The 25,473-nt window shown below is 39.5% G+C and overlaps 1 protein-coding gene across 2 annotated transcripts in view; it reads left to right on the forward strand.

Annotated features, from left to right (window-relative positions):
• Window positions 1-25,473, forward strand: part of LOC129732865 (glycogen synthase kinase-3 beta) — a 45,530-nt gene that overhangs the window by 13,866 nt on the left and 6,191 nt on the right. Inside the window, exons 2-5 of one of the 2 annotated variants that reach the window (XM_055694219.1) lie at window positions 2,058-3,016; window positions 14,205-14,395; window positions 15,625-15,708; window positions 25,298-25,351. In XM_055694219.1, coding sequence (XP_055550194.1) covers window positions 2,128-3,016; window positions 14,205-14,395; window positions 15,625-15,708; window positions 25,298-25,351 — 1,218 coding nt within the window. In that variant the 5' untranslated portion in view covers window positions 2,058-2,127. The remainder of the gene's footprint in view (window positions 1-2,057; window positions 3,017-14,204; window positions 14,396-15,624; window positions 15,709-25,297; window positions 25,352-25,473) is intronic. The other variant, XM_055694220.1, reaches the window with a different exon arrangement.

Below are 25,473 nucleotides of genomic sequence, written 5' to 3' on the forward strand. Positions count from 1 at the left end.
TTTAATGTTATTTGAGTTTTTTTTCTGCTTTATTATATTTGACTCGATTTAGTTCTGACTGGAACGTCCAATTCTTTGTAATTAGTACCTTTCAAATGGTAATGATTCGTATACTATCTACACTCGAACAAATACAAGGTTTGAAGTTATATATTTTTATAACCTAACAAAGCGAATGTGTCCAAAGTTTGAACCGAATGGAAACTATTTCGCACTAACCATTCGCATCTTTAATTTGCGTTAGTAACAAGAGCCACAATGCCTCTACAATCACAAACGCGGAACTTAGCGCTATTTCCGTCGTTACTTCTCTTTGCCAAACAATCACCAAGAAGACGACCCACTTCGACGTTTGCACCTTATCGGGTAGGTCATAGTGCAGATGGCTAAAGTTGTTTGCTCTGCGGGTGATTCACGCGACGGGTACGATAAATATTGATCCAGTTTGCAAATGCAGTTAATGGTACCAACGGATACCAGAACAAACGTAAAATTTATTGAGTCGAAAAGGCAACAGGATTGCCGCATTTTAGGGGAAAGGAGTCGCTCTATGATCGAAACAAACTCTGCTGCAAGCTTCCAAACGGATTTCGTCATCCAAAATCGATTAGACAGCAATTTTTCGCTGTTGCCTTCTTACCTACTTCGCGCTGAGCTATGTGCGCAGTGCAATGTGAACGGAGCATTGACTCTTGTGCACTTCGTACCCGAGGGTCATAGGCAGCGAAGCGTGAATTGGCACTATGATTATCCTTGTCTTTTAAAACCAATTCACAGCAAGGTTGACACGGTGAATTTATAAAAAAAAATAATCCAATGTTCGCTCCAATTGGTACGCGTGATTAGTTTTCCGTAAAACTTGAATAAAAGTTTTATTTTGTTCGTGAATTTTCGAGGCTGGTGCATACAAGCCTACCAATGGTGAATGGAATGTAAGCTGGAGTCGAATATATTTGCAAACGTAAGACCAAAGCACAACCTGACCAGACTGATACGATCATCAAAACGGAATACTAAGAAGACGGCATCAATCAACTGTCCGGAAGAGAAAAGATTTGCTAAAAATAGCCCGAGCTCTGTACAATTACCAACGGGTTGCCAATGGCTTCGAACGGCCGTTCCCATTGGCCGCGCGCAAGTACGGTTTTCTCGTTGTACCACGCGCTTTGTTGTGGTAAGTTCCTTCGTAAACATTCCTCTTTGCCTTTATCCGCAATGCTGCGCCCGGTTGGGATTGATTGCGTCCGATCTATCGACTTGTGGTTTGTTGGAGCCACGAGGTACGAAATCGTGACCTGTGCCGGAGGTTTACCTTTACCTTGAAAGAAATTCGAAAGATGTTTGGCAACTCGTTACTGCGCAGTTTGTTTTGCATGTCAAACCAAGCCGGGGTTTGAACGGATGTAGAGTAATATATTTCAGCATACCTGACTAGGTCTTAAAAGGTGGGGGTTTGCTCAGTGATAAGAATCGTGGCATCTTTCGGCAGATTTACACTGAACACACCAACAGATGCGGCTTTCTTAACGGGAGGCGCGTGCTAAACGTTTTTGACGATAGCTCTAATGAATGTTCGTACATTCTTCTTCTTGTTTTGAAACATAAAAAAACTGTGAATTTGAGACATAATTGACACAAAATATAACACCAGCTAGTCACATATGTAAACACAATTGTTTCCATTCAAGTGATGTAAATTGATGAGCTAAATTATTAAACGACACCCTTCTTAAGTCCAAAAATTACAAACCAGTTAGTGGCGAACGACAGATTTCTGTATTTGAAGGTACCGGTACTCTAGAACAAACGAATTCGTGTATATGCTAAATACTCGACCAAAGCGTGATAAGCGAGTGTCAAGATTGGACTCGCAAAATAATACCGCATAGTTGATGATGGACGACCGTGCACTCCGGACCAGAGCGATAATCGATTGCTCCGCTTGACCGCTGTCCACTGGACGGAATCAGGCTGGCTGTAATATTTGTTTGCATCTGTACTGGACTAATTAGGTGTTCATTATTTATTCTTTTTCGAACGTCTATACATCGAAACAGAAACACGTAGATAGTGGTCCTGCTCCTGCTTTGCTACTGTGGTCGTCGTCACGAATCGGTCCGCGGCACAATGAGGCAGTTTAATCTGGAGGACACGCCACTGACGATGGCGGCAATCGTGCGCCGTCGTGCGGAGGCAATAAAACACAACAGTGAGTGCGAAACGGACGACCAGCGACACAATCAAACATTTCCACCGCTTAGTTCGGGTACGATCGTAGCTTCGGACTCTGGTGTGTTCATGTCGACTTCGGATATTGATAGGACGCATAGTTCCAGTACCAGTACGCAGCATTTGAGTGCAGTGGAAGAATACTCCACGGTGCAGGGACCGAAGCCGACTTACGTAATCGGAGAAAAGGACGACGAGGAAGAGGTTGAGCTAGATGCAGAGGAGGAAGAGGAAGATGCTATCGAGCTTGATCAATCCCTGGAGGGTAAGACTGATCGGATGCTGACCAAACGCACTTGCCAGAGCCTGCCGGATGTGAACAGTCCTCGAGCGCCTGCTTTAACCGCCGCCGTAACTGTCTGTGATAGTAGTAGTGATATAGTAGTAGCGCCTAGCAAGGACGAGATTGATCACCGGGCGGCAGCTAAACCCAGTGACACCGGCGGTGGTGGTGGTGTAGTAAATAAGGCTTCTGTTCCGGCGGCCGCTGGTTCGGCTTCTCAAAAGCGACCGAAGATCGATGAGTCCAGCCTGCTGCAGGCGTTCAGCATTGATCCCAAACTTATCAATAGATACGACGGGCTAGAGCATACACTGTACTACATTGACGAGAATGGCAGCCCCAAGCTGCGGGACAGATTCTCCCTCCAGCAGCAGCAGGCGGAGGAGAAAAAACGGCGGAAAAAGGAACGCAAGCTGGAGAAAATGAGCTCCGATGGGGAAGAAGTGGCGGCACAGTGTATCTGCTTTAGCTTTAGTCGGATATCGAGGAAGTTCCGGGAAATGTGTAAGTAGTTTTACTATCTTGTACCGTTCTGAACTCTGTATCAGGGGTTGATCCTGAGATATGTGGACATAGAATTTTGTTTGTTTTATTTTTTAACAATGTTAAGTCCGTCCCCTCAAATTGTGATATTCATTATTCGACCTACTATATATCTTTTTATATCTGTTAATTTTTATATCTGATCTGCTTGTGTGGAAATTATCATCCTGAAAACGAGAATGCTTATTTTAATTTGTAGTTACACCTTGTTTATGATTTGCATTCACACTTTGTTTATTTTTGCATTTAATGAAAGTTCTAAGGATGGTTGAAAAATAGTAAGCTGAAACGGTGTAATTGCTTCATTAAATCTCACCGATTAGATTTACAATGATTCGAACCCGAAAAAAATAAATTGATTGAAATTCAAGAAGACATTTTAGCTTAGAAAATTACATCCAGTATTTCTTTACAGTTGTTAACTACAATCTTAGGCGCCAACTTTGGGAATGCAGAGCACTTTTAAGCCCCCTCTTCCCAGTCGTTTTTTCGAGGGGCAACAAACGACATTGAGTTCGAGTAGACTTTTATTGCACCAAGTGTAGAATAAAGTGGAATATTTACATACCAAATGAAAAGAAGAGGGCCCAAATGCGAACCCTGGAGAACCTCAAAGATGACTGAAATAGGTTCTGGGAGTTTCTTTTGAAATCGTACTATTTGTTCACGATTTGTTGAGTATGACTGAAGCCAACACAAAAGTTGAGACGCCAATGCAAGTTTTTTGCGACTTAAAGAGTAATAACGATATGCCGATTCGGTGAAATGCCTTACTGAAGTCAGTGTAAAGGTCTTCTACGTTGCTGTAAAAATGAATGATTATAGCTTTTTAACTTTGGAATTTTAGAGCTACTAGCAAAGATAACTTTTTCAGAGACTTAAATGAGTTTTCCCGTGAGTCAACGTAGGAATGACAAACCAGGCGTGCACTTACTGTGCGGCATTTTGATACATTTCTGCATACACTACGGGCTTCATAATTCACAGAAATGTTGAAAAAGCTATAATCTTTTTTGGAGAACTATTTTGAGCTTTAGGGCAACGTGTTTTTCGCTTTTGTCGACCAGTGTTATTATCCATTGCATTAAGAAGAATTTGATTCAACAGTTTTGGAATCCCAGAGAAAATGGCAATTCCACGACGGTTGCGCAAGTTAGATTCGCACTTGATTAAAAAAATAGATACGAAATATGAACTTTTCCATGTTTCGGAGAGTATCCCATTGTTCAAATATCAAAAACATATGAAAAGTCGTTCTAAAGCAACTGTAAGTCCTTCAGAAAAATTCCTAAAAAATTAAATTTCTTCAAAGAATTTCGCGGAAGGATCACTATTACGTAACATTTTTTGACATTGAGTCCGAATAGATTGTTATTGCACCATGAAATTCTTCTACATCGCCAAAATTTCCATGAAGAGTTTCATATTAGCTGCGTTAATATTTTACTTTAAATTATGAATGAAATGTCATTTACATACAGAATGAAAAGAAGTTGACCCAAATGCAAACTAAAAAAATTTTGAAGGTGATAACCGAAAAGTTGATTGAGATTTCACCATGATGATTAGCTTAAAAAATAGTTGAAAGAAAACGATATTTTTTTTCAATGGAGCTGTCTCGCAATACAAAATTGTATAAGGGTTAGAGTTTATATGCACAAGCGCAGGCTTGAGGTAGGACTATGAAAATTTTTTTTTTGTGTTTCTTCACGACGCGGAAAGAATTGTTGTCCTTTTTCAAGCCATAACACAGGATGCAACACGAGTCAAAGTGTGTATTGTCGCGCGGTTCATGTTCATTCTTCGTAAATCCTTGATACGGAATAAAACGTTTGTCCGTCTCGCGAAATTAAGAGAATGATATTACTTGAAAAAAGGCGGGGTCACTTAGAACATAGGTATAAAACTGTGATTGAAATCCATTGCAGATGCGCCGTAGTGTGACGCTCATCACAACCCAATAATACTGTGCATAATTGGTTTCCAAAATCTTTTCTGTGGTAGCAAGATTATAAACATATAATATTATAATATCTGTTGCCGCTACAGTATGCGAACAGAATGCAAGCTTGTGATGCGGTAACCGCGGCTTTTCCAATAGATTTTAGTTAATCTTTTTTCGGTAGTTTTCAAGTAACTCATGCCAGTTATTATACTACTGTTTGGGGTTAAGGGGGCTTCGCTTTTCGATCAAGAGGTTAGCGTTCAAAATCCGTTCAGTGGTAGAAACATATTAGAAAGGGTAAATTGTCGTTACACTTTCCACAGCACTGTCGATAGATTTTTTGCGGCTCCCCATTGCAAATTACACATTAAAACAAATGACAAGAAACTCAAATTGACTTCAAAAAAATTCGCTCGTGAAAATTTGCATTTTAATACACTTAGGTCGCTTTTTACGCGGCTTTTTTACGCAGATTCCGTAATTTACGCGTTTTTTTACGCGGTTTCTTTACGCGGCACGTATACCCCGCGTAAAAAGCGACTTTAGTGTACTTCTAAATGAAAATGACTAAGGTCATATTTTTGATTTGCTTCCTGCAAGGACAAATAAATATCTAAAAATCTGCTTTTGACTTCAGTTTGATAGGTTTGGCAAAGTGATGATCAGGATATGCTAGCTAATCAGAAAGAATTCTTTAAATGATATATCAGTAATAAAATTAAATATGTAGTTATGAATTTTGTGAAATAATAATCAATAACAATTATTATTCTCAACTCTTCTTCGTGGTCTTTTCAAAGAAATCCCTCGTGACGAAAACGTGATGTAGCAAAGCCCCCCTAAGTTGTTCAATACAGTTAGATAACTGTTATTTATCGTGAAAACCGTCATCGTTTTGTTGTACTGCAAGCTCTCGTAAGATATGGTTCATTAGTGATACACCAACCATAAACTGAAGTAAATCCTAATTAAGACGGATGAGCTTCTCACCTAACTTTCCACCGCAGTAGCTGTTGGTATGTTGCATGTTGCAGGTGTGAAAAAAAATGTAGAGCGATATGTAGTAGCTGCACCCGTATACATCACTGCTTGTAGGTACAGGCGTCGAGTTATTAATTATGATAAAATCAGATTTTGCCGAACGACGATAGCCTTGTAAGTTTCCATGTACCATAACGAAGAGCTCGTTTTTTTTTTCGATGAGTATTTTACATGAAACTTTTCTTGCAGCGAGCAAGTTTCAACGAGATCACGATAATAACCAGTGTGGATCTTACAGAAGCCCGTACGGAGGATTCCTCTATTCAAGGACCAAGCCTTGTCTTCTCTAAACCATTTATCCGATATGACACATATTGCCCTCGTCGAGAGAATGACTTCACGGGGGAAATATGAGAGGTCATTGCTTGATGGCACACAGCACACAGCTCCCTGTCGTCACGTAGCTTATACTATATAAATATGCGCTGAATGTCGCTTATCCTGACATGGTCCTAGCCTCGTATATCATATCGCATCACTATATAATACGAGTAACAGGAGCGGCCCAGTTAAATTATTCAAGCCCTGACACCGGCACCCGTAACTGTTTTTGAAGTTACCATCTTCGTTGGGGCGACCGAGCAACTATGGGCTGGGAAGCCTCTCTAACTCACGGTGCATCAAGCGATTAGTTTATTATTCATATATATCTATGAATGGAGTTCTATACAGCCGGAGCAGCGTTCCAAATTGTGACCGCATTTCTGTCCTTTATGTACTTGTCGCCATCCTGTGGGAACGTTTTTAAATGACGGCAATGATCCCACATTGAAACGCAAATCTATTTAGGTCGGGAAAACATATTAAACTAAACCATCGTGTTGCACACAATGATAGGATAGTTAGTTGTGCCCTACAAACGATGTTGCTGCTTTGTTAGTGAATTTGTTCTGATCTGGTTGAGAATATGAGTCCAGAGCAGAGCAGCACCTGTTATTAAAACAGAAACACAAATAGGTTGTGTATTGTAAAAGTAAACAATTCGAAGTGATTAAACATCAATCAATTGGACATTATCAATTGTTGCTATTCTGTGCACCATTATGCATTACGATAGGATAACTATCACCAAGCGAAATATTTGACGTTTGATAATGAGAGAAGTAACAAAAGGGTTTACCCTAAATGTCACCGACAAATTCGATTTGAAAGTCACCTTTTGAAATAGATTGCATGTTTAAAGTAGTCTAGAAATAGACTTCAGTATTTACATAACGGAAACAACCTCCATTCACTCGGACGTCCTACGGCTGGATTGTGAATTCATTTTGCTCTCAAATGTGTGCGGGGGGTTATTTATTTATATGCCCATTGTTAGTTCACAATTATAGCGTCTGAATCCTTCGACTAATAGAAACCACGGCGCTGTCGCATGGATTAGGGTTGCTGTTGACAGCGATTTAAGACGGAATTATAAGATGAAGCTCGCTCAGGGCTACCAGCTGGGTACTTCAAACAAGCGAATGTAAACAGCGATAGTAAGTCGTCCCGAAGTAATTGCGCCTGGTGACGCGCAATATAAAGGGCGCCATCTTACGTCAGGCCATTGAACGATTCACTATCATCGTCAGAAGCTGCAGGATTTCGCCGAAAAAATCCCTCGCCTATAAATAGTATATCTCTGTGGAGAATTATCATTATCAGTCCAAAGAATGAAGTAATGTACAGCCGTTGTTGTTTTGTACGTCACTGAAGGCAATCAGGTCCCAGTCAAACGTCAGTCGGCTGCTATGTACTGAACCAAATAATAAGCTTAAGTGCTGTACAACATTCTAGAGTCTCTAATTTAATTAATCCTAAAAGTAAGTACAACTTTGAGTTGACAATGATGCTTAACTCGATTATTCAAATCCGAGTTATAACAGATTCAGGCAAATTTTTTGGACGTAAAAAGTGGAACTGAAATCTGACAATACCCGGCAGCACACGAAGATTCTGTGTAGTTAGGATACATGTGTAAATTACTTTACCAAGTTTTGCTTGTTTCCACTCCTTCGCAAGTACTTAAACCGTGTACACCATGGTTCCTGTTGTTTCTGAGTGATCAATCTCTGCCGTCTGTGTCGTACCTATACCCTCCACTCGGTACACACATGCACTGTTTACTGTGGCATCTTCCTTTTGTTTACAAATCAGGAAATAGCAACAACCGGCTTGATAAAGCGGGTGTGCGATTCGAATGTACATTATGGCTGTTTATTTATTAGAAACGAAATGATTGCTGTATTTTCAAATAAACTTTTGAACGCGAAAGTACACGAAACGTCACGTCTTATTGACTGCCATCAATTCAAGATGCTTATTCGAGGGATAGTTATGATGCCGTAAGAGCACCACTATTTGCTTTTTTAGATAACCTTTGAGCGCCCGGTGGCCAACAAAGGTATTAGGTAGAGGTTTTATTTCCTGCAATGTTTATTGCTTAATGAATAGATGTTGATGCGTCACTCATTAGTTCTAAATTATGTGAAGGAAACTTTACCAGATGATGTCACACTGTTGTTTAGAGCAACGCAATGCAAAGTATAAATCAATCGAACGCATTGAAATTACATTTAAGTTTTTCAATATTGACATACTTTTCGTACAATAAGATCACTTGATCTCTTCCTTTCCTAAGATCGTGAAGCACAGCACACAAACAGCTTCAAACAAAAAGAGCCTAGAAAGCCTAGAAAACGCTTGTTAGATCCTGAAATCACTGCAATTTTTTTTCCATTTAACTAACACAAAAGTGTTCCTCCCGATAACCAGATTGCTCTTCAATTAGCAGAATATTCAATTAATTTAAATACGATCGATCATGCCAATCAATATCGAAACCACTAGCAAAGACGTTTAATTTAAAATTGCTTCACCAGTTATCTGACATTTCCAAAAAATACTGGTCACCTGAAGAAACCTTTTAGAAAGCTTACCACTACAAGTGATGTAATGTTTCTTGCAAGTAGTTAGTAAACTGGTTTATTCCTAACTGTTGCACCATGAATGTTTGTGGAATGACAAGTTCATGGGAGCGCGTGGCCGCAAGGTTACAAAGTGCGCTTTGATAAGCGGGTGGTCGTGGGCTCGAATCTTAGTTGAATAAGGACTTTTCGGTTATCAAAAGGCTTTAACATGCACTCAGACTCCTCACCACAGACCCTTCTGTCAAGCCGAATTCTACAGTACCTCTGTTGATTTTTCTTCTAACAAAAATTACTCCCGCTTATAATAAAACGGATCTAAGTGACGTATAAGAGGTTCTTCTGAAGAATTTTAGTTATGGCGCGATATTGGCTGGAAGAACGAGGTTTTGATGAGACTCCTCCGTCCCTTTTAGAATAAATCTGGCCAGAGAGGCACTGAGGAAAAGTCTCTCTCGAGGGCAGTCTTGTTATTGTCCTTAATATGTGAAAAGAGCAGACTGAACTTCTTGCCCACCATGAGCACTTCTTGCAACAATTTTTTTGCACCACACTTCTTTCTTCTGCTTTGTGCTGTGTTTCTGTCAGTTGCAGAAAAAATGTGGAAAAGAGTGGTGAATTGCTCTAGTGAGAATACACAGAAGTCCACCGCGTTCCGCACTGCTGAGATAAATTCGATAGCATGAAGAGCAAATATGCGTGATGAGCGGTTGAATTTTTTTTCAGTTCTGAGGTGCAAAGCAAACAACGCAATCTATTTCTCTACCTAGATGCTCTCCTTATTTTATTACATGCGTATAAGACACACAGTGGAAGCCCCGTAGTGTATTCTATTTTGTAATTATTGAGCGTAATGTCCTTTCGTATAAGGAAGCTCACACTAGTTTATTATCTCTTTGGAGAAGTGTTTCTAATTCCACCGCGGTGAGTTTTTGCAAGATCCTCAGATGCACACAATTCGCTGCTGTTTTCAAGCAAGTGCATCGATTTACTCGCCAGTGTGAAAGCAGTGAAAAATATGGTAGTGTAGAGCAGCAGTAAGATTAAAAGAGATGGGGTAAAATCTCACACAAGCACGGATATAAATGATCAGCGTGTCACCTAATTCAATAGTAATACTGCCAATAATATGAAGTGCAGAGTGCAGGAAACACCTAGGGAATATCTCACACAGAGAGAAAAAATAAGTCTTTCTTATTATAAAACTGGCCATAGCGACAAACAGCTGAAACCTCTCCAGGGGATTTATGATTGGCGTTACTTGTTAGAAGGAACGAGGCTCGATACAGCAGAGCAGTGAGCGTAAAAGGAAGGGTATAAACAAGGATAAATGATAGGCATGTCACATATTCCAGCGGTGTAGCCAGATTTTTTTATTAAACGCGGTTTATTTTTACGCGGATTTTTGAATTACCGCGGTTTGTTTTCACGCGGATTTTTTACTCACATGGTTTGGGAACCAAAAATGTCTAGGTGTTTATTGAGTAATAGGCTTAGTTTAAAAAAGGAAGGAAGTAATTATGAATGACCGTTTCTCTCATCGTGTGCTCCATTTGCTGTATTTTCTAAATTATATCAAGGTGATTATCTAAATTTAAAACGGTCCACTAACCAGTACTCGGACCAAGATGGGTGGTCCTTCCAAGGATCCGGAAAGATCTTGGAAAAAAGAGGACAATTTTGAAAAACCGGTCTTAAAGCTTCCTGTTTTTCCTCAACTGTTCCGAACGGCCAACTAGAGAAAAGATGGTCCGCCAACAAATATTAGGTATAAGGTGGCTACTGTATTGTGTAGCTTTCCTGAGGACCGTATAAGAGGATAATTTTCTAAACTTATCCTAGAGCTTTTCTGTTGTTTTTTGGTCGATTGCGAACTCTTTTTTTGAGGGATTTGGGCCACTGCGACCATTATGATGATCTGTTATGGTATCCTCCTGCACACTTTCTAGAATGGAGATGGTCAACTGAACAGTGCATAGTTTCAAGATGGCCATTGAGGACCCTGAATGACCGCTCAAGGGCATTTTTTCAATTTTTTTCACGCGGATTGTTGAGTTAACCCGGTTTTCTTACGGAGGCTTTGAACTTACACGAATGGCTATTATAAAGAGCGAGGAAGTTTGAAAGATAGGAACCTGAATCAATGATTGTCATGTAGCAAAAAAGATTAGAAAAATAACAGAAGGGTTGTGTGCAAAGCCACGATCGCAAAGTTCACGTAGAACTACTGTTCGCTGGTCGCGAATTATTTGAATGATAGACGCTAAGAGTACAAAGGATCCTGGGTCGATTTAAGGTCGTTCTGTAATTAAAAATGTTGACTACACCTTAAAAACAAATACAATATTAGTTAAGACCGTCCTAGTGGCCATCCACTAGTAGACTGATTGGCTAGAGCAGAAGCAGGCTTTTATATATCCTCTATATCAGTGGTTCCCATCCGGTGATCCGCGGCCGGAAAGGGGTCCGTGAGGTTCATCTAGAGGGGCCGCGAAGCTCTCGTTGAATTTGTCAAGTAAATCAAATTTCTTTCTAGATACCTCTGCGGAAGCGGGTTTTCAACTCTGGATTTTGAAACTTTGTGCTTCGCAAAGGGGGCCGCGGGGCTATTTTGTTCAGCAAAAGGAGCCGCGGAGCCAAAAAGGTTGGGAACCACTGCTCTATAGAGTGTAGTATTCCCGGGTAACTATGATTATTATTTTGTCGGCCGTGTTTGAAGGAAGCGAGTATTAAACGACCAATCAGATAATTCGAAATCTGCGTTTTAACAAGGCTTGACCATTTACGATAGCACAGAGTTAAGGCTTGATTATGCGTTTTAGTGTCGTATGGAAGCAGATATCGATTTATCAAAGACACCGCAACAAGTTATGCAATATTTTATTACGCTGCTTTTGGGTGTTGCATGTTGCTGGAAAAAAAGATAATAAGGTTCGTACTAATGAATGAACGAGAAAACATTAACTCTTCAATTAAGTTTTTATATCGTCCTTAAAATTCAATTTTAATTTATTACCGGATTCGATGCAGATCGCATCTCTGTGCAATCCCCGACGTTGAGAATAAGCGATTCTTTTGATAACAAAGTAGAAATTTGTGTTCACTGAAAATTTGATGGCCGACAGGCTATGATTGCCAGCATCTCAAAAACGTTTGTGTGTTGCCAAAATACGGCAGAGTTTTTCACTAGAGGAAGTGCTGGCCAATGCACTTACCAGTGATTCTGCCGCTACCGCACAAAGACAGCTCTTCACAAGAGGAACCAGTGCCGCTTCACCTACCGCTGGTGCTGCCTACCACTGCCACTACCGCTGCTGCTACAGCTGCAACCCGCTACTACTTAGTTAGGACCGTGCTAGTGGCCATTCATCAGTAAATTGATTGGTTTAAGCAGAAGCAGGTTCTTATACATGTAACCCAAATAGTGCATTACAGCTATGTAGCTGAACTTCCTGAGACACTTAATTCTACGTCAAAATAGTGGCTTGGGTCGGTCTTGTCACTCACTCTCAATACGAGTTGTGTTGTAGTAGGAATATTAGTATGGAAAAATATTGAAGTGAGAGAATAGGAGATAAACAACGTAGAAGAGGGAAACCTTATTTCCCATGGGAGAAACAATTTCAGCTGCATGACAGCGAAATAAGTAGTCAAGAAAAGTTTTCCTTCCTTGGTAACTATAAGTTAATGGATCAGAGAAAATAATTGAAAAGCTAGAAAAAGACAGAGGAAAAAATTTATTTTTCCGGAGATTCTAGCAACAGATTTGATTTCGAGATTGCAATTTTTACCTAATGAAGAAAAGCCTGAAATATTCGATATCGAGAGATTTTTGTCAATGCCAATTGTCTTAGAAATTTATAAACCGTCAAGATCCTGGTGTTGTCTTTTTTTTTTCATTGGTCAAAAAAGCGAAACGCTTTGAAACACGACTTTCCAAAGTCTCATCGAGCTGAAATTTTCCATGGGTACGAAAATTTCGAGACCTTTAGCGGTAGGTGAAGGTCAAATTGTTCCTATTCTTTCCTATAGAATCAAATTTTTTTTTTTCATATCGACTTTCACTTGTCACGTGTGGTCGTAATAATACCCGTGTTATCGGGGCTTAGTTTATGTATCGAAACAAACGTACAAAAAAATCGATTGACCTTTCGAGACACTACATTATACAACGTACCAATTTTATTTGCAATGAAATCCACGCCGTTACCACCAGAAAAACTAGACTCCTATATCATAATTGAATTTGGTAACTCGGATGGGCTGTGTGTGCCTCTAACTCGATTTCGCAATGATGTTAGGTGATAGTTTGACAGCGTAATGATAGCGCTTTGTTTCACGTTAATGAATTAATTCAGTGCAATCCCATCGCCGGACCCGAGTAACTGTGGAATGGAATCGCCAACTCACAATGCTTTAATTTTACACTTTAACAATCAACTACCCGGCTTGGTGCAGTTCGTTGAAAGTCACATTTGTGCTGGCTACCAATTAATAGAATCAATTAACCACCTGTCGGTAGTGACATGTGCGGGGCGGGGGTCAGTCGGGAAGTGACAGCGTTGGATTCTCGAACGAGAATGGAAATTCCTAATCGAACCCCGGAAAGTGTTTTTCAATGGTTCCTCGTGGTACATTTTTTTTATATCCGAACAGAAAAACAGCGGATATCATTCAATATATTCGCCTGTAAGCAACTACAGTTGAATGTATTTGCCGTCACGTATTTCTCAGTTTTGATATTATCTACACTTTAAGGTTGCGTGCGACTTTTGTTTCGATAAAAAAGTTAACTTTTATTTATATGTAAAATTTTATTGCAAATCTCTACTAAAGAAGATAGCATAGAAACATTTAATGTTGTTCTCATAGTCACACTACATGAATCTAGTAGTCGTTCCAGTAGTACATTTCTTTTCATAACTATAATCAGTTACGGCATGACAGTTCGCAGTAAGTTTTACATTATTACAACATCGGTATTAAGGTATAAACAAGACGTCTTTTGAACCATAAAATTCAATGGGTTTAATTCACAATTAAAAAAAAATTACTACTCAGGAAGCGCATTTTTTCCTTTCAAAGAAAGCAGCTATATGATGCTGCTGTCAGTAAGCGTCGCTATAAATAGAGGCTTCCTTACGCTCTGCTCGTGCTGCTACCGATGTGACAAAATTCGATTTCGTGCTAACTGCTTGTGCAAATTGAATAACTTCTCATTTCCCGGTTTTCTTTTTTTTTCTGCTTCTCTTCACAGGTAAGGATGGTTCAAAAGTGACAACGGTTGTGGCAACAGCCGGCCAGGGACCAGACAGACCACAGGAGGTATCATACACGGATACGAAGGTGATCGGCAATGGAAGCTTCGGGGTCGTCTTCCAGGCGACGCTCTGTGATACGGGCGAGTTAGTTGCAATCAAAAAGGTGTTACAGGACAAAAGATTCAAGGTGAGTTTGGGAATCATATCGTATAGGGGATTAGTGGAAGAAGATAGAGATCCTTGCATTGTTGTATCTTATTTTAGATATTCAACTCAGTATTCATTGTTACACAATTTTAAGTTCTAGAAAATATATCTCAATAATTTTTCAATCAATTTCATTAGTTAATCATATGAATTAAAAGCATAACAATTAAACTCTAACAAACTACACCAGGTCATTGAACAAAAAAAACCTACACCCAATTATAATACAATATGCTTTGTGCAACCTGCTATAACCATGACCTAGACCTTCACTTCACCGTTACCTTTCCTGAATTCTTCTAAGCGTTTATTGGCTTCTGAACTCCATAGAAACCCTAATTCGAAGTGAAGCCAGTCTATGAACTTGATATTCTCTGTTGCGGAAGTTCTCCACCACATCTCGTGGCAAAGTTAAATAAATGTATCACCCACTGGAAGTGAAAGCTAAAATCCCCACTCCCAATATGTCGTCGTACGCCTCCATTAGTTTTTTTCTTTATTTCGTCCTTACGGATGCTGTGCGTAGGTTTCGGAAACGGTCGAAACTGGTGCTAAAAATAGCTTTACGCTGGTGCCTACTTTTTGCGTACTGCTTGAACTAATCGAGCGCGACCCCGTAACACGGTTGGCCAAAATTTTAGATTCAATTTGCTTGAAAAAATTTGTAAGATTTTTACGTGTTCAATTATCAACCATCTATTTAGGATTTGTCGCACGTTTTAATTATTGTAGGAACACGGAAAGTAAGCCCTGTCAAATGTGACTTATAATAAAAAAATTAAAAATCATACAAATCGTGGTCCCCGACTAAACACTAAAATTTTATAAAAAGAGATATTATTATTTACCTTTTTTTCAAATGCACGAAAGTTGGAGTGAATAAAATAAAATTTTATTTATATAATGGGTATAAATAAATTTGGGTAACATAAAAATGGACAAAAACACATTGACATCTACAATTCTTCGATCCACAGTGTTTTCTACACACACCCACTAGCGATAGAGAAAAGAAATCATGAAGTGGGATATAAATCGATCGATTGTTCTCTCGGAGCGCCTAGTGGTCTTTCCTTTGGTGGAATGGTACAAAACAAGCACCCCAAAAGTCAATCTCCTTCGATTTGTTTCTTCACGTCACTTAAATCGATCTTTAAACCTTAATAGCGAAATAGTACTTACACGAGTTTGTTTTTTTTTCTCTTACAGAACCGAGAACTACAGATAATGCGACGGCTAGAGCACTGTAACATTGTAAAGCTAAAATATTTCTTCTACTCCAGTGGTGAAAAGGTAAGCGTGGAAAACGGTGTTCACTATCATTAACATTCCGAGAAAGGTTTAAAGTAATATCCTGCATACCATATGAGACATCATACAAAACATAACTTCCCCTGCTGAAATCTCGTTGTTACCTAGTGTCTTTAGTTTGTTGATTGCGTGCACCAAGATGGTAGGAAATTCAAATATTTTACAATTGGAACTAGTCTTATATAAGTCTAGTGTCATTTGTCCTAAAATCTATTAGACCGTAGATAATCTTGAATTTGATCAAATCCATAAAATATGTTTATCAAGAGGCGAGAACAAAAAAATGTGATTTTAACCAACTGGAAAGTTTGCTGAAATAATTAAATAGATAATTAAAAATTCTTTCTTGCAATTGCGCATTGCAGAATTGTTTTTTCGAAACAATATCGCAACCGATTATGACTGTTGATATGAAATCATACTCAGAGCTATTTATCTAACACAATTACCAAATTCGTGCAATGTTGCACTGTACTGTAAGGGCATTTATGTACGTCGATAATATGCTACTATTGGCCGCTACCCAAGTTCATTTGCATAGCCTTGCGATAGAATGTTGGCAAATAATAATTTATCCCGTATATTATCCGAATTTATTATCGCCTAAACGACCAACGAATCATTCTAACTATTCAATGTTCGATAGGTTCGACAAAAGTAGGCATGGGCAGGTCACCTCGGCGGTTGTTGCGGACATTGTTTACCGCCGCGGCGTAACTCGTTGTTTGTTTGTCGTTTCGCAAAAATTATCCATCTTGTTGTGTTCTTGTTCCCTAATTTACATAGCGGTCGGCATAAGTACACAGATTCATTTCGTGCCCATTATGCGCGGTAACTTTAGTTTGTTTATTCCATTGCGCGTTGGTGACTGTTACACCGCAATTGATTGGCGAGACTGTTGTTTGCTGCATCCTGTTTTCAGAAGTAAATAGACGAGGTGAATTGATCATGGAAGCTAGGAATGCTTGTCTATTTTTGTTACCTATGCTTAATGTCAATATCAGTTCATAAAAGTTCTGGTTCCTTAATATTCAAGGGTAAAAAACACGTTGGGCCCGTGAGTAGCAACCTCTTACGTGCATTCCAACTGTAGTTCTTGTTCAGTTCCTGTAACATTTAATGATACTCTGTTCAAATAATACAGTGTGTCGCCGTTTAAGTGATACACTTCGATTATGCCACAAAGGTAAAACAGTTGAATATTTATTCTCTGATTTTTTTTTTTTAAATACAAGGTGATTTTTGATTATTTTATGCAGCGTTATTATCCTCGAATCGTTTGATGGTCTTGTACAAAAAAATCTGCTTAAATTTAGATGTGACAGCTTTTTTGACCTGTATCATGCTTTTTCTTGCAAAATACAAAATTTTGATTTGTTCTGTACTTGACTCCATTGCAGTTTTCCTATAAGAAAAAAAAAAAACACTGGCTTTATCTCTTACAAGTGAAATACAAACATGTGTCGCAATCAAAACAAACACAGCTGATTACCAAAGTAAGGCAGCGTTTGCATCGGGAGGCACTTAAATGTGTGTATCACATTCACGGTGACACTCTGTGAATGGATCGCCTTGATTTCCGTGTCAGCTCCCTCCTTCGACCTGAATCGTTTTAACTTAAGCCACCGTTTTATGAGAATTATTCCATGCGCAGTTCAAAAAACGCAGGCCATGACGTTTTCAGGCGAGCGTTAATCTTTTAGCCGTTGTGGTCGACTTTCGTGGGTTTTCATACACTATGTAGGGCTCTGTAACAATTTCTCGTATGTTTTTCTCCATGTTTCACATTACATTCTTCAGTAGGGTAATCAATTTAGGAAACTTAGTAACTGGTGGCAACTGAAAATTTGGAATTATTTTCTCATCCAAGGAACGCAAAATCCCGAAAAAATTTTCGAATGGGCGCCACTCTTTGGGGTAAAAATGGAGTCGAGTGATTGTTCAGAAACGTTTGTGTTTTTCGGCGTAATGAGATGATGTTTTATCTTGCAAAACTAATACCTTTCATCGATGTGGTGTTTTTTAAGAAATGGAATGGAATTTTGTTCAAACATTCGTTCTAGTATAGTTCTTGATTGATAGAAAAACCACTAGGCTTGAAACATGATTTAGACAAAAAAGAAAAAGTTATTTATGTCCAATACTCTGTGGCCGGTCTTACACTACCTTCCTGGAGTATTATTGTTGAGGTTGGCAGGAAATTATACAAAGTCGAAACTGGTAGATTTTTGCTTTCAAAATGGCTTACCGTGAACATTTTGACATAATTTTTGCACAGATCAGTTAGATCTGTACAATGCGCTTACGCAACGGTTCCTGTTCCGTCGCCATTTTAAACAGAACTGTGCACGCACAAACAAAACATATAAATATTCTCATTTTTCTCTGAGCGTGTTTGTTGTTGAATATCAGCACTTCAAAAAAAAAACAAATTTTTAGTTGCTACCCGTTAGTTGAAAGGTCATGGAGCCCGCCTTAACAAATGGGTGTTGTCAAATTAAGTATGAGTATTTTTATTCTTAATATTTAACATTCATGTTTTTTTTTTGAAGTTAATACATTACAATATTAAAAAAATTGATTGGTTCTTCTGCTGCGAAAAAATGAATGCTCAAGCCTTACTTTTCATATGCTGCATCAGATTTTGTACAGTCGATTTGTCGACCTTCTCAGCTGCTACACGCCAGTTCGCCTTGAATTGCTGCTCGCTCCCGACGACTTTTTTGTCTTCCGCTTTACGATGGCCCAGTATTGTTCGATCGGGCGAAGCCCTGGGGTGTTTGACCGGTTCTTATTCTTGAGCACGAATTGGACGTGGCCGCATACCACTCCTGGGCCTTTTTGTCATAGTGACATGAGGCCAAATCTGGCCAAAACAGCACGGAACCCGTCTGCTGCTGCAGGAAAGGCAGGAGTCGTTTTCGGAGGCACTCGTTGACGTGAACTTTCTGGTTGATGGTGCCGGTTGTTGCAAAAATGCTGCTCTTTTCTCCACACGAGCATATCGCCTGCCAAACCAGATATTTCTTTGCGAATTTCGACAATTTAATGTTTTTAAATATCTCTGTCACTTTGCCCCTTTCCGTCGCCGGGTAAAATTCTTGTCCCGGAACTTGATCTACATCGTCGTGTACAACTTCCGTGTCCTCGTTTTAGCCGGTTAGTTCTGCTTTCGTCGCGGTTTGGGGTCTTTGTCTTTTTGTACGTTGACAGCTCAACTCTTTTCTTGGCATGTTTCTCCGTGGTGTGAGACACTCCGATTTTATTTGCCACATCCCGGACCGATAAGTTTGGATTTGGGCCATCCACATACCACGTGGACAGCTCTGGGGGGGGGGGTTGTGTAATGTCCACGGTCCCTACAAAAAAAAAATATATGGGCAAAATCGTTAAAAATCTGTCCTCGTGGTATGTGGATGGCCCTTTTGGTTGTCTGTTCGACCGTCGGGATGCGGTTTCCTCCACTTCCAGGCTTTCGAGTGGTGGTTAACCTCTTCCCAAATTGAGCTTTTGAAGTAGAATACTTCTCTCAGGAAGTTCGGCTACATAGGGATGTGAAATGAAAATCTAAAACTGAAAAAAGTGAAAAATATGTCCAATTTCAAATGCTAATAAATCGGTTAGTATTCGATGGATTTCCTTCGTTCTTGCAGCAATATATTGGAAAATCTTCTAAGGATCTTCCCAAATGAAGATAATTGTAATTTTATTGTTCAAACTATTGTACTATTGAAAATAGTCAAGCCTTGTCAAAACGAAAAATTCGAACACTGATTGGTCGTTATATGATTGCTTCCCAAGCACGGTCGACAGAATCATATACCTTGCAATTGAAAATATACTATTTGGCCTATATAAGAGCATGTTTCAGCCGGGGCCGCTCATAATAGTTCTAGACAGCGACAACAGCAGTCATCCCTTAGCAGCAGCAGTAGCAGTGCAGTGGATACCAGCGATAGCGGATAGCGGCCACAGCTGTGGCGTAGCAATGGATAGCGCATTAGTTGCAGCGGATCTCAGCATCCATAGCAGCTGGGCCAGCCGATGCAGGGACAGCGGATACCAATGGCAGCGTATAGCGGCCACAACTGTGGCATGGCTACGAATAGCGTAGCAGTTGCAGGGGATATATCTGACCATGAAGCATTTATGCAATAATTGAATAAAAATTCCAATTGCAGCAATCGGCCTTTTTCAAGACTACTAAATGTATTTGGAAGAGCATAATGAATGGGTAATGATAAACTGTAACTGAGATTTGATGCTACTGCAAATGCACAGCAGTGTGATTTTTATTACGATTTGTTGATACTGTGCTTAACAAGCGGTATATACGAAATTAATCCGATTGTAAAATGACTGACACGCAAGCAGCCGGGTTATCTTTCTTGTAAAAGTATTCTACTTCAACCTTGCGGTCGTGGCTTTGCACACAATCCTCCTGTGATTTTTTGCTAACGATTATGCGACAAAAGTGGAAATACTTGGTGCGCGTGTAGAATTTATAAAAGTTCCTCTTACGTGAAGTAACATTTCGCAGAAAAAATTTTCAATACAATTTTTAACACTAAAAAACTGGATTTTTCGCAAAAAATTTTGTGATTGTAATAAACACGAAATACTTATAAAAATGGTTATTGAGATATCTGGTACAACACCGCGAACCTTCCTCAGTTTTGTGAAGGTAGATCTTCGCTTCAGGTTTGTCCAGAAATTCTCGATGGGATGTTTGGCGGATTCACCGACTTGGGTAGCACGTCGATATTCAGCCACAACAGCATCTTTTTGGGAAACCTGGTGTGTAAAATGAACTTCACCTCAGAGCTCGCTTCCTTCGTAGGGAAAGTAAAATACGAAGTGCCCTGCCAGTCGTTGCCATCCCGAGTGATAGGTCTCGTCGTCCATCACCACTGGCACGTTGCGATTCGCCGGGAAAACCGATTTGACCATCTTTTTATCGCTCAGGGTTGTCGGCCATCTGGAACCGGACTTTCTTTCGATGCTCTGGTTGTTGTCCAATTGGGCCAAGATGTTGTAGATGTCGGCACGGGCGTATCCGGCGTCCATAAAGTGCCGACGCGGCGGGGTACCGTTCTTTGAACGCGCACACTCCTGAACGGAGTAGCCTCACTTTTTTCGCCATCACGGTTAGAATTCGACTGATAGAGCTGTGAAATTTTTTTCTGCTCACTGAAGAATTACTAAGATTGATGCTGCATGTGTAATTTCGTCAGTGCGTGTGGAGGTGAACCCATGAAAAATCGGCAATTTTTGTCCAATTTTTTTAATGCAAACTTTAGTAAATGTAAAAGTGTGTCAAAAAACCGTAGAGTATTTGCTCGCCCGGTTCGTCGTTTCTACGTTTACTTTCGGGAAAACTCATTCAAGTCTCTGATAAAGTTATCTTCGTTAGGGGCACCAAAATTCACAGGAATGGTTAAAAGTCTTTTATCTTTTTTTTTTATCTCGAGCTCTAACTTTTCTTAATTTTCTCAAGCATAAACATATATAGCTCCTTAAGTTATGATTTTGAAAAAAAAAAGTTTCTTCTTAAATTTATTTTGAGATTCAAACTCAAAATGGTATTTTTGTTCCAACCTACAGGGTGCGGCAGGAAAAAATGCGAAAATTTTTCAATTTTACTATTGGTTTAATTTATGTAGCTATTGACTTATTTTTGTTTTTGATTCCATTTATTTTCAATAAGGGGACTCGGGGTTCGACTCGGAAGAGATTGTAAGTGTCAGTAGGATCGTAGCGCTAGCCCTGCAATTATCCTGTACACTTGACAGTTGACTGCGAAGTCTGTGTATAATAAACAGAAGATCGAGTTCCGAATCGGAATGTGGCACTAAGGCTTTGCTTTTATTGCATCGAAAAGTGGAGTGGAGTGGAGGTCCGCGGTTTGCACTTACACTGAACGTGATTCAATCCGTCCGTGCAAAGATTTCTTACTGTTCGGTACGTTCCTGTCCGCCGACGAGAAACTTTTCAGCATCGGTACTGTGTCTTATAGCCGCACCGACCGGTTCCCAAGTTAATGGAAAAAAAAAAGTTTTGGTCAAAAGATTTGTGGCTACCTGGAGGTTTGGACCCTAATTTCATTAGATCATTCGATTTGGGTGTATGTTATAGCACAACCCTGCAAAAAATCTCATCCTAGTTTGAAGACTTTTGAAGTCTGTCATATCGCACAGGTTGTTGTTGATACCGGAAGACTGCGTGCATAATCTGTTTCCGATGTTGTTATGCGGATGTCAATGATAGAAATTGTGGATACATCGAGTACATTTGTTTGATAAAATCTTATAAAGATAACGGAACTCGAAAATTTTGATATTATTATATTATAATTGAAAACGGGATTTGAAGAAGTACCATACTGCCGCTCATGGCAAGTCCGTCCCAATTGCATTTTTATCAATTTTGAGTTTATTTATGGAATCAATTCCTTTTTATAACTACTTCCGATAAAACAAGTATTTTTGAATACTTCGTTCTGAGAAACTATGGAAAAATAGCAAGTCGGTTTGTCCCATACTGCCGTGGGCTGGCGTTTTGACGTAAGCGTCAGAAACACAAAATCGCTCCAGAAGCATCGAAGCACTCCTACCTCATCGTCATTTGTATACAAAAGGGCGCTAACGTTACTTCTTGTTTTTGATATTTCTCAGCTATTTTTCAATATTTTTAAAAACGGCAACTAGCATTTTGAAGTGGGCTATTTATACTATAGTATTACATAAAAAAACGAAATTTGAAAATTTGGCGTTTACGTCAAAATCCCAGCCCACGGCAGCATAGCAAAAGTGATCGCAAGTCGGTCCCATTGAAAAAACCTTCGCAATTTAACCCCACAGCCAATAATGATTATGAAAAATGTGATATTTACCACAACTTATGGTCTTCAGGTTTAGAATTGGATGTATCAAGTGATATTCGATTGGAGGTTTGATTGAATTTTACGCGTTCTACATCGTGTGGCTCTAGCTGATGGTACAATGTTTTCTTCAAAACAAAGTTTCCGCCAGTAGCTTCCTTCAGCTGTTGTTTGTTGACAGTGAACGCTTTAAGAAGAATTTGTCAGTTATACCAAATACTTCGGTACGCTACTAGCTGTTTTTAACGGAGCAAACATTTTCCTAATCTATAGGTGTTCTTTCATCATTGCTTCCACTGCTACGTGGAAGCTATCCGCCGTCACGAACGTGTGACCGTTCTCAGGGAAATTAAGTACAAGTTCCTACACCTAAACTGATTTCGAATTTATCAGTAGTATCAAATGTAAAATCAAAATCTTATTTTATTTTGAGCGGCGCAGTTGGTACATTGTGTTATGCTTCTCACAAAAAACTTGTTTATTGAAGCACGAGAGACGGTCATTTATGAATTGACCAGCGATGGATTCATTCCAAACGCAAGCTATACTGCCGTGAGATGACAATCAGAGGTGTCTCGTCCACCTGTTCAACCTGTTCATAGGACAGGTAGATAATCTCAGAAAAAAGTGATTTTTCACATTTGTAGAGTGGATGAAAAATCATCGGAGTAATTTATTTGTAATTTCTATGTTATCCCGAACATCCTTATTTTATTTTCTACATAGTGGAAATGTATGCACCGTGAAGAATGTAACCTGATGGGCTACATTTCAGACTACGCCATACAACTCACACGCAACGCAACCCACACGCAATAATGACTACCGTTTGTTCAGACCTTTCACCTGAACTAACCGTCGTTCAACACTTCTCTGCACCTTAAAGTGCGGCAGGGTAGACGCAGTCATTTATGCTCACCACTACTAATGCGACGCCTCGCGTAAAAATGACATTTTTGGTTCAAGCTTTCTGCTGAACAAAACCGATGTCAGCGAGAGAAAACATTCATTACGCACCACCTCTCTTTAGTGTCTGGTAATCTGTTTCGTTATGCCTTTCTGTTTCTTCTCTCGACGTCATTAAAATTTGAGAGAGACCACGTGGCCGCGAGAGTTCGCAGATCCATATTTAGAGCTTTCGTAGTGCAAATGAAAAACGAGCAAATTCATTCATTATTTCTGTCAATGTGGTGGAATTCTTCCGTCGATGTATAGTTTCATTCAAACCTCTACACCCATTTTGTTCATTCGAAAACTTGAACGTTTGTCTTCTTACGCGCTGCTTTCTTTTTAGTTTAGTTTCAACATCGTCAAAAGAAACGCTTTAGCATTGAACAAAGATAGGTTTTTTACTCATGCGAAAATCATCATGCGAATTATCGGTGGAAAAAACCTGAATGATACTGACATTGCATATCACAACGCCATCCGTCGAGCGAACATTTCTAGTTCTTCGACGGATCCAGAGTTATTTACGACTAAAACCGATCATTGAGAATCATGATGTGATAAGTGTGGATAAAGATTTCCTCTATGAAATGATGCAGATATCATTATTATACGAGAAAATTATCGGAAAACTCGCGGTCATAATAGACCGTAGAATTTCTTTGCCATATAGATAAATTTAGAGAGATAGAAATTTTCGAAACTGTTATCACGATACTGTTGTTTTAGTGTTGCAAATGTTGATTGAACAGCTAGCCCACTTGGTCACGCGTCGCCTCTGATGACAATGTGACGTAGATCCAAGTGATCAGTTTTTCAGTACGGCCCAAAAACGAAAGAATTCTTCGTCACTTTTGTATGGAAATGTGTGCCAACGTCACTTTGTTTTTTTGATTTTATGCAACGTACGAATAAGTAACAACGAAAAGGAAGATACCAAAAGATAGATCTTCGAATAATGAACAAATTGGCATGAAAAACTCATATTCGAGAAAGTGGCACTTACGTCACTTTGTCATCTCACGGCAGTATAGCACCGCCATCGATTTGCAGTAGTTTGTTCTTCATCACCGGTCGTAGCTGGCTATGGGACTGATTTGCTATCATTCTGGCTACGTACCGTAAAAGTAATCGCATGTGAGTCCCAGCTTATGATTTTTAACAAATTTTAATCAAATTTCAGTGTTTATGCAAGTTTTATGATGCAATAGTGTTAGATTGTCATTGCAGTACTAAATTCTGTTGATGGTCTCGATTGAAAAAGTACCTCGTCAGCACCAAAAAGCAAATGGGACGGACTTGCTATGAGCGGCAGCATACAGCTTCGCATTTTTTACTGCCGCACCCTGTACTGGTACACAGAAGAATGTTTTGTCATCTATTTAATGCATAAAACCACAATGCTACTCGTCAAAGTGTAGATTTCGTTGCTTGAAACTCTTAGCATTTCTACGAATAAAGTTTTAAATCTCAAAATTCATGAATTGATCTCTCATACTTCTTCGTAACTAGTGCCTGCCCCCGTCGCCGCTCAATCACACATGCACACACTTGCATATTTCATAATTTCTTCTAAACAGATCCTCAATCGTTGCCCGCCAATTCGAACCATGATTAATTTTCACCTTTTTTTTTCTCTTCTAACCGATCAACGGTTTCGTTTTTTAACAACTATAAACAAACGTCAACACTCTACCACCATTTTGTTTCTTTCTCTAACCGTGTAAACGAAACCCAACAAAGCGTGAAGATTTCCCCTTGGACATGGGCATATTTGCCGGTGCATTACAGTCGCAGGTAGCAACAACCGAGAAATTCGGCGGCAATGAATATGATAAGCATTTCAACCAAGTTCCTGTTATTCTCTCATGACGTTTTGCTAGAAATATACGCTTGTTTTACGATTGGTAGTGCTCTTT

This window comes from Wyeomyia smithii, chromosome 3 (genome assembly GCF_029784165.1).
Source record: "Wyeomyia smithii strain HCP4-BCI-WySm-NY-G18 chromosome 3, ASM2978416v1, whole genome shotgun sequence".
Classification (NCBI taxonomy): Eukaryota; Metazoa; Arthropoda; class Insecta; order Diptera; family Culicidae; genus Wyeomyia; species Wyeomyia smithii.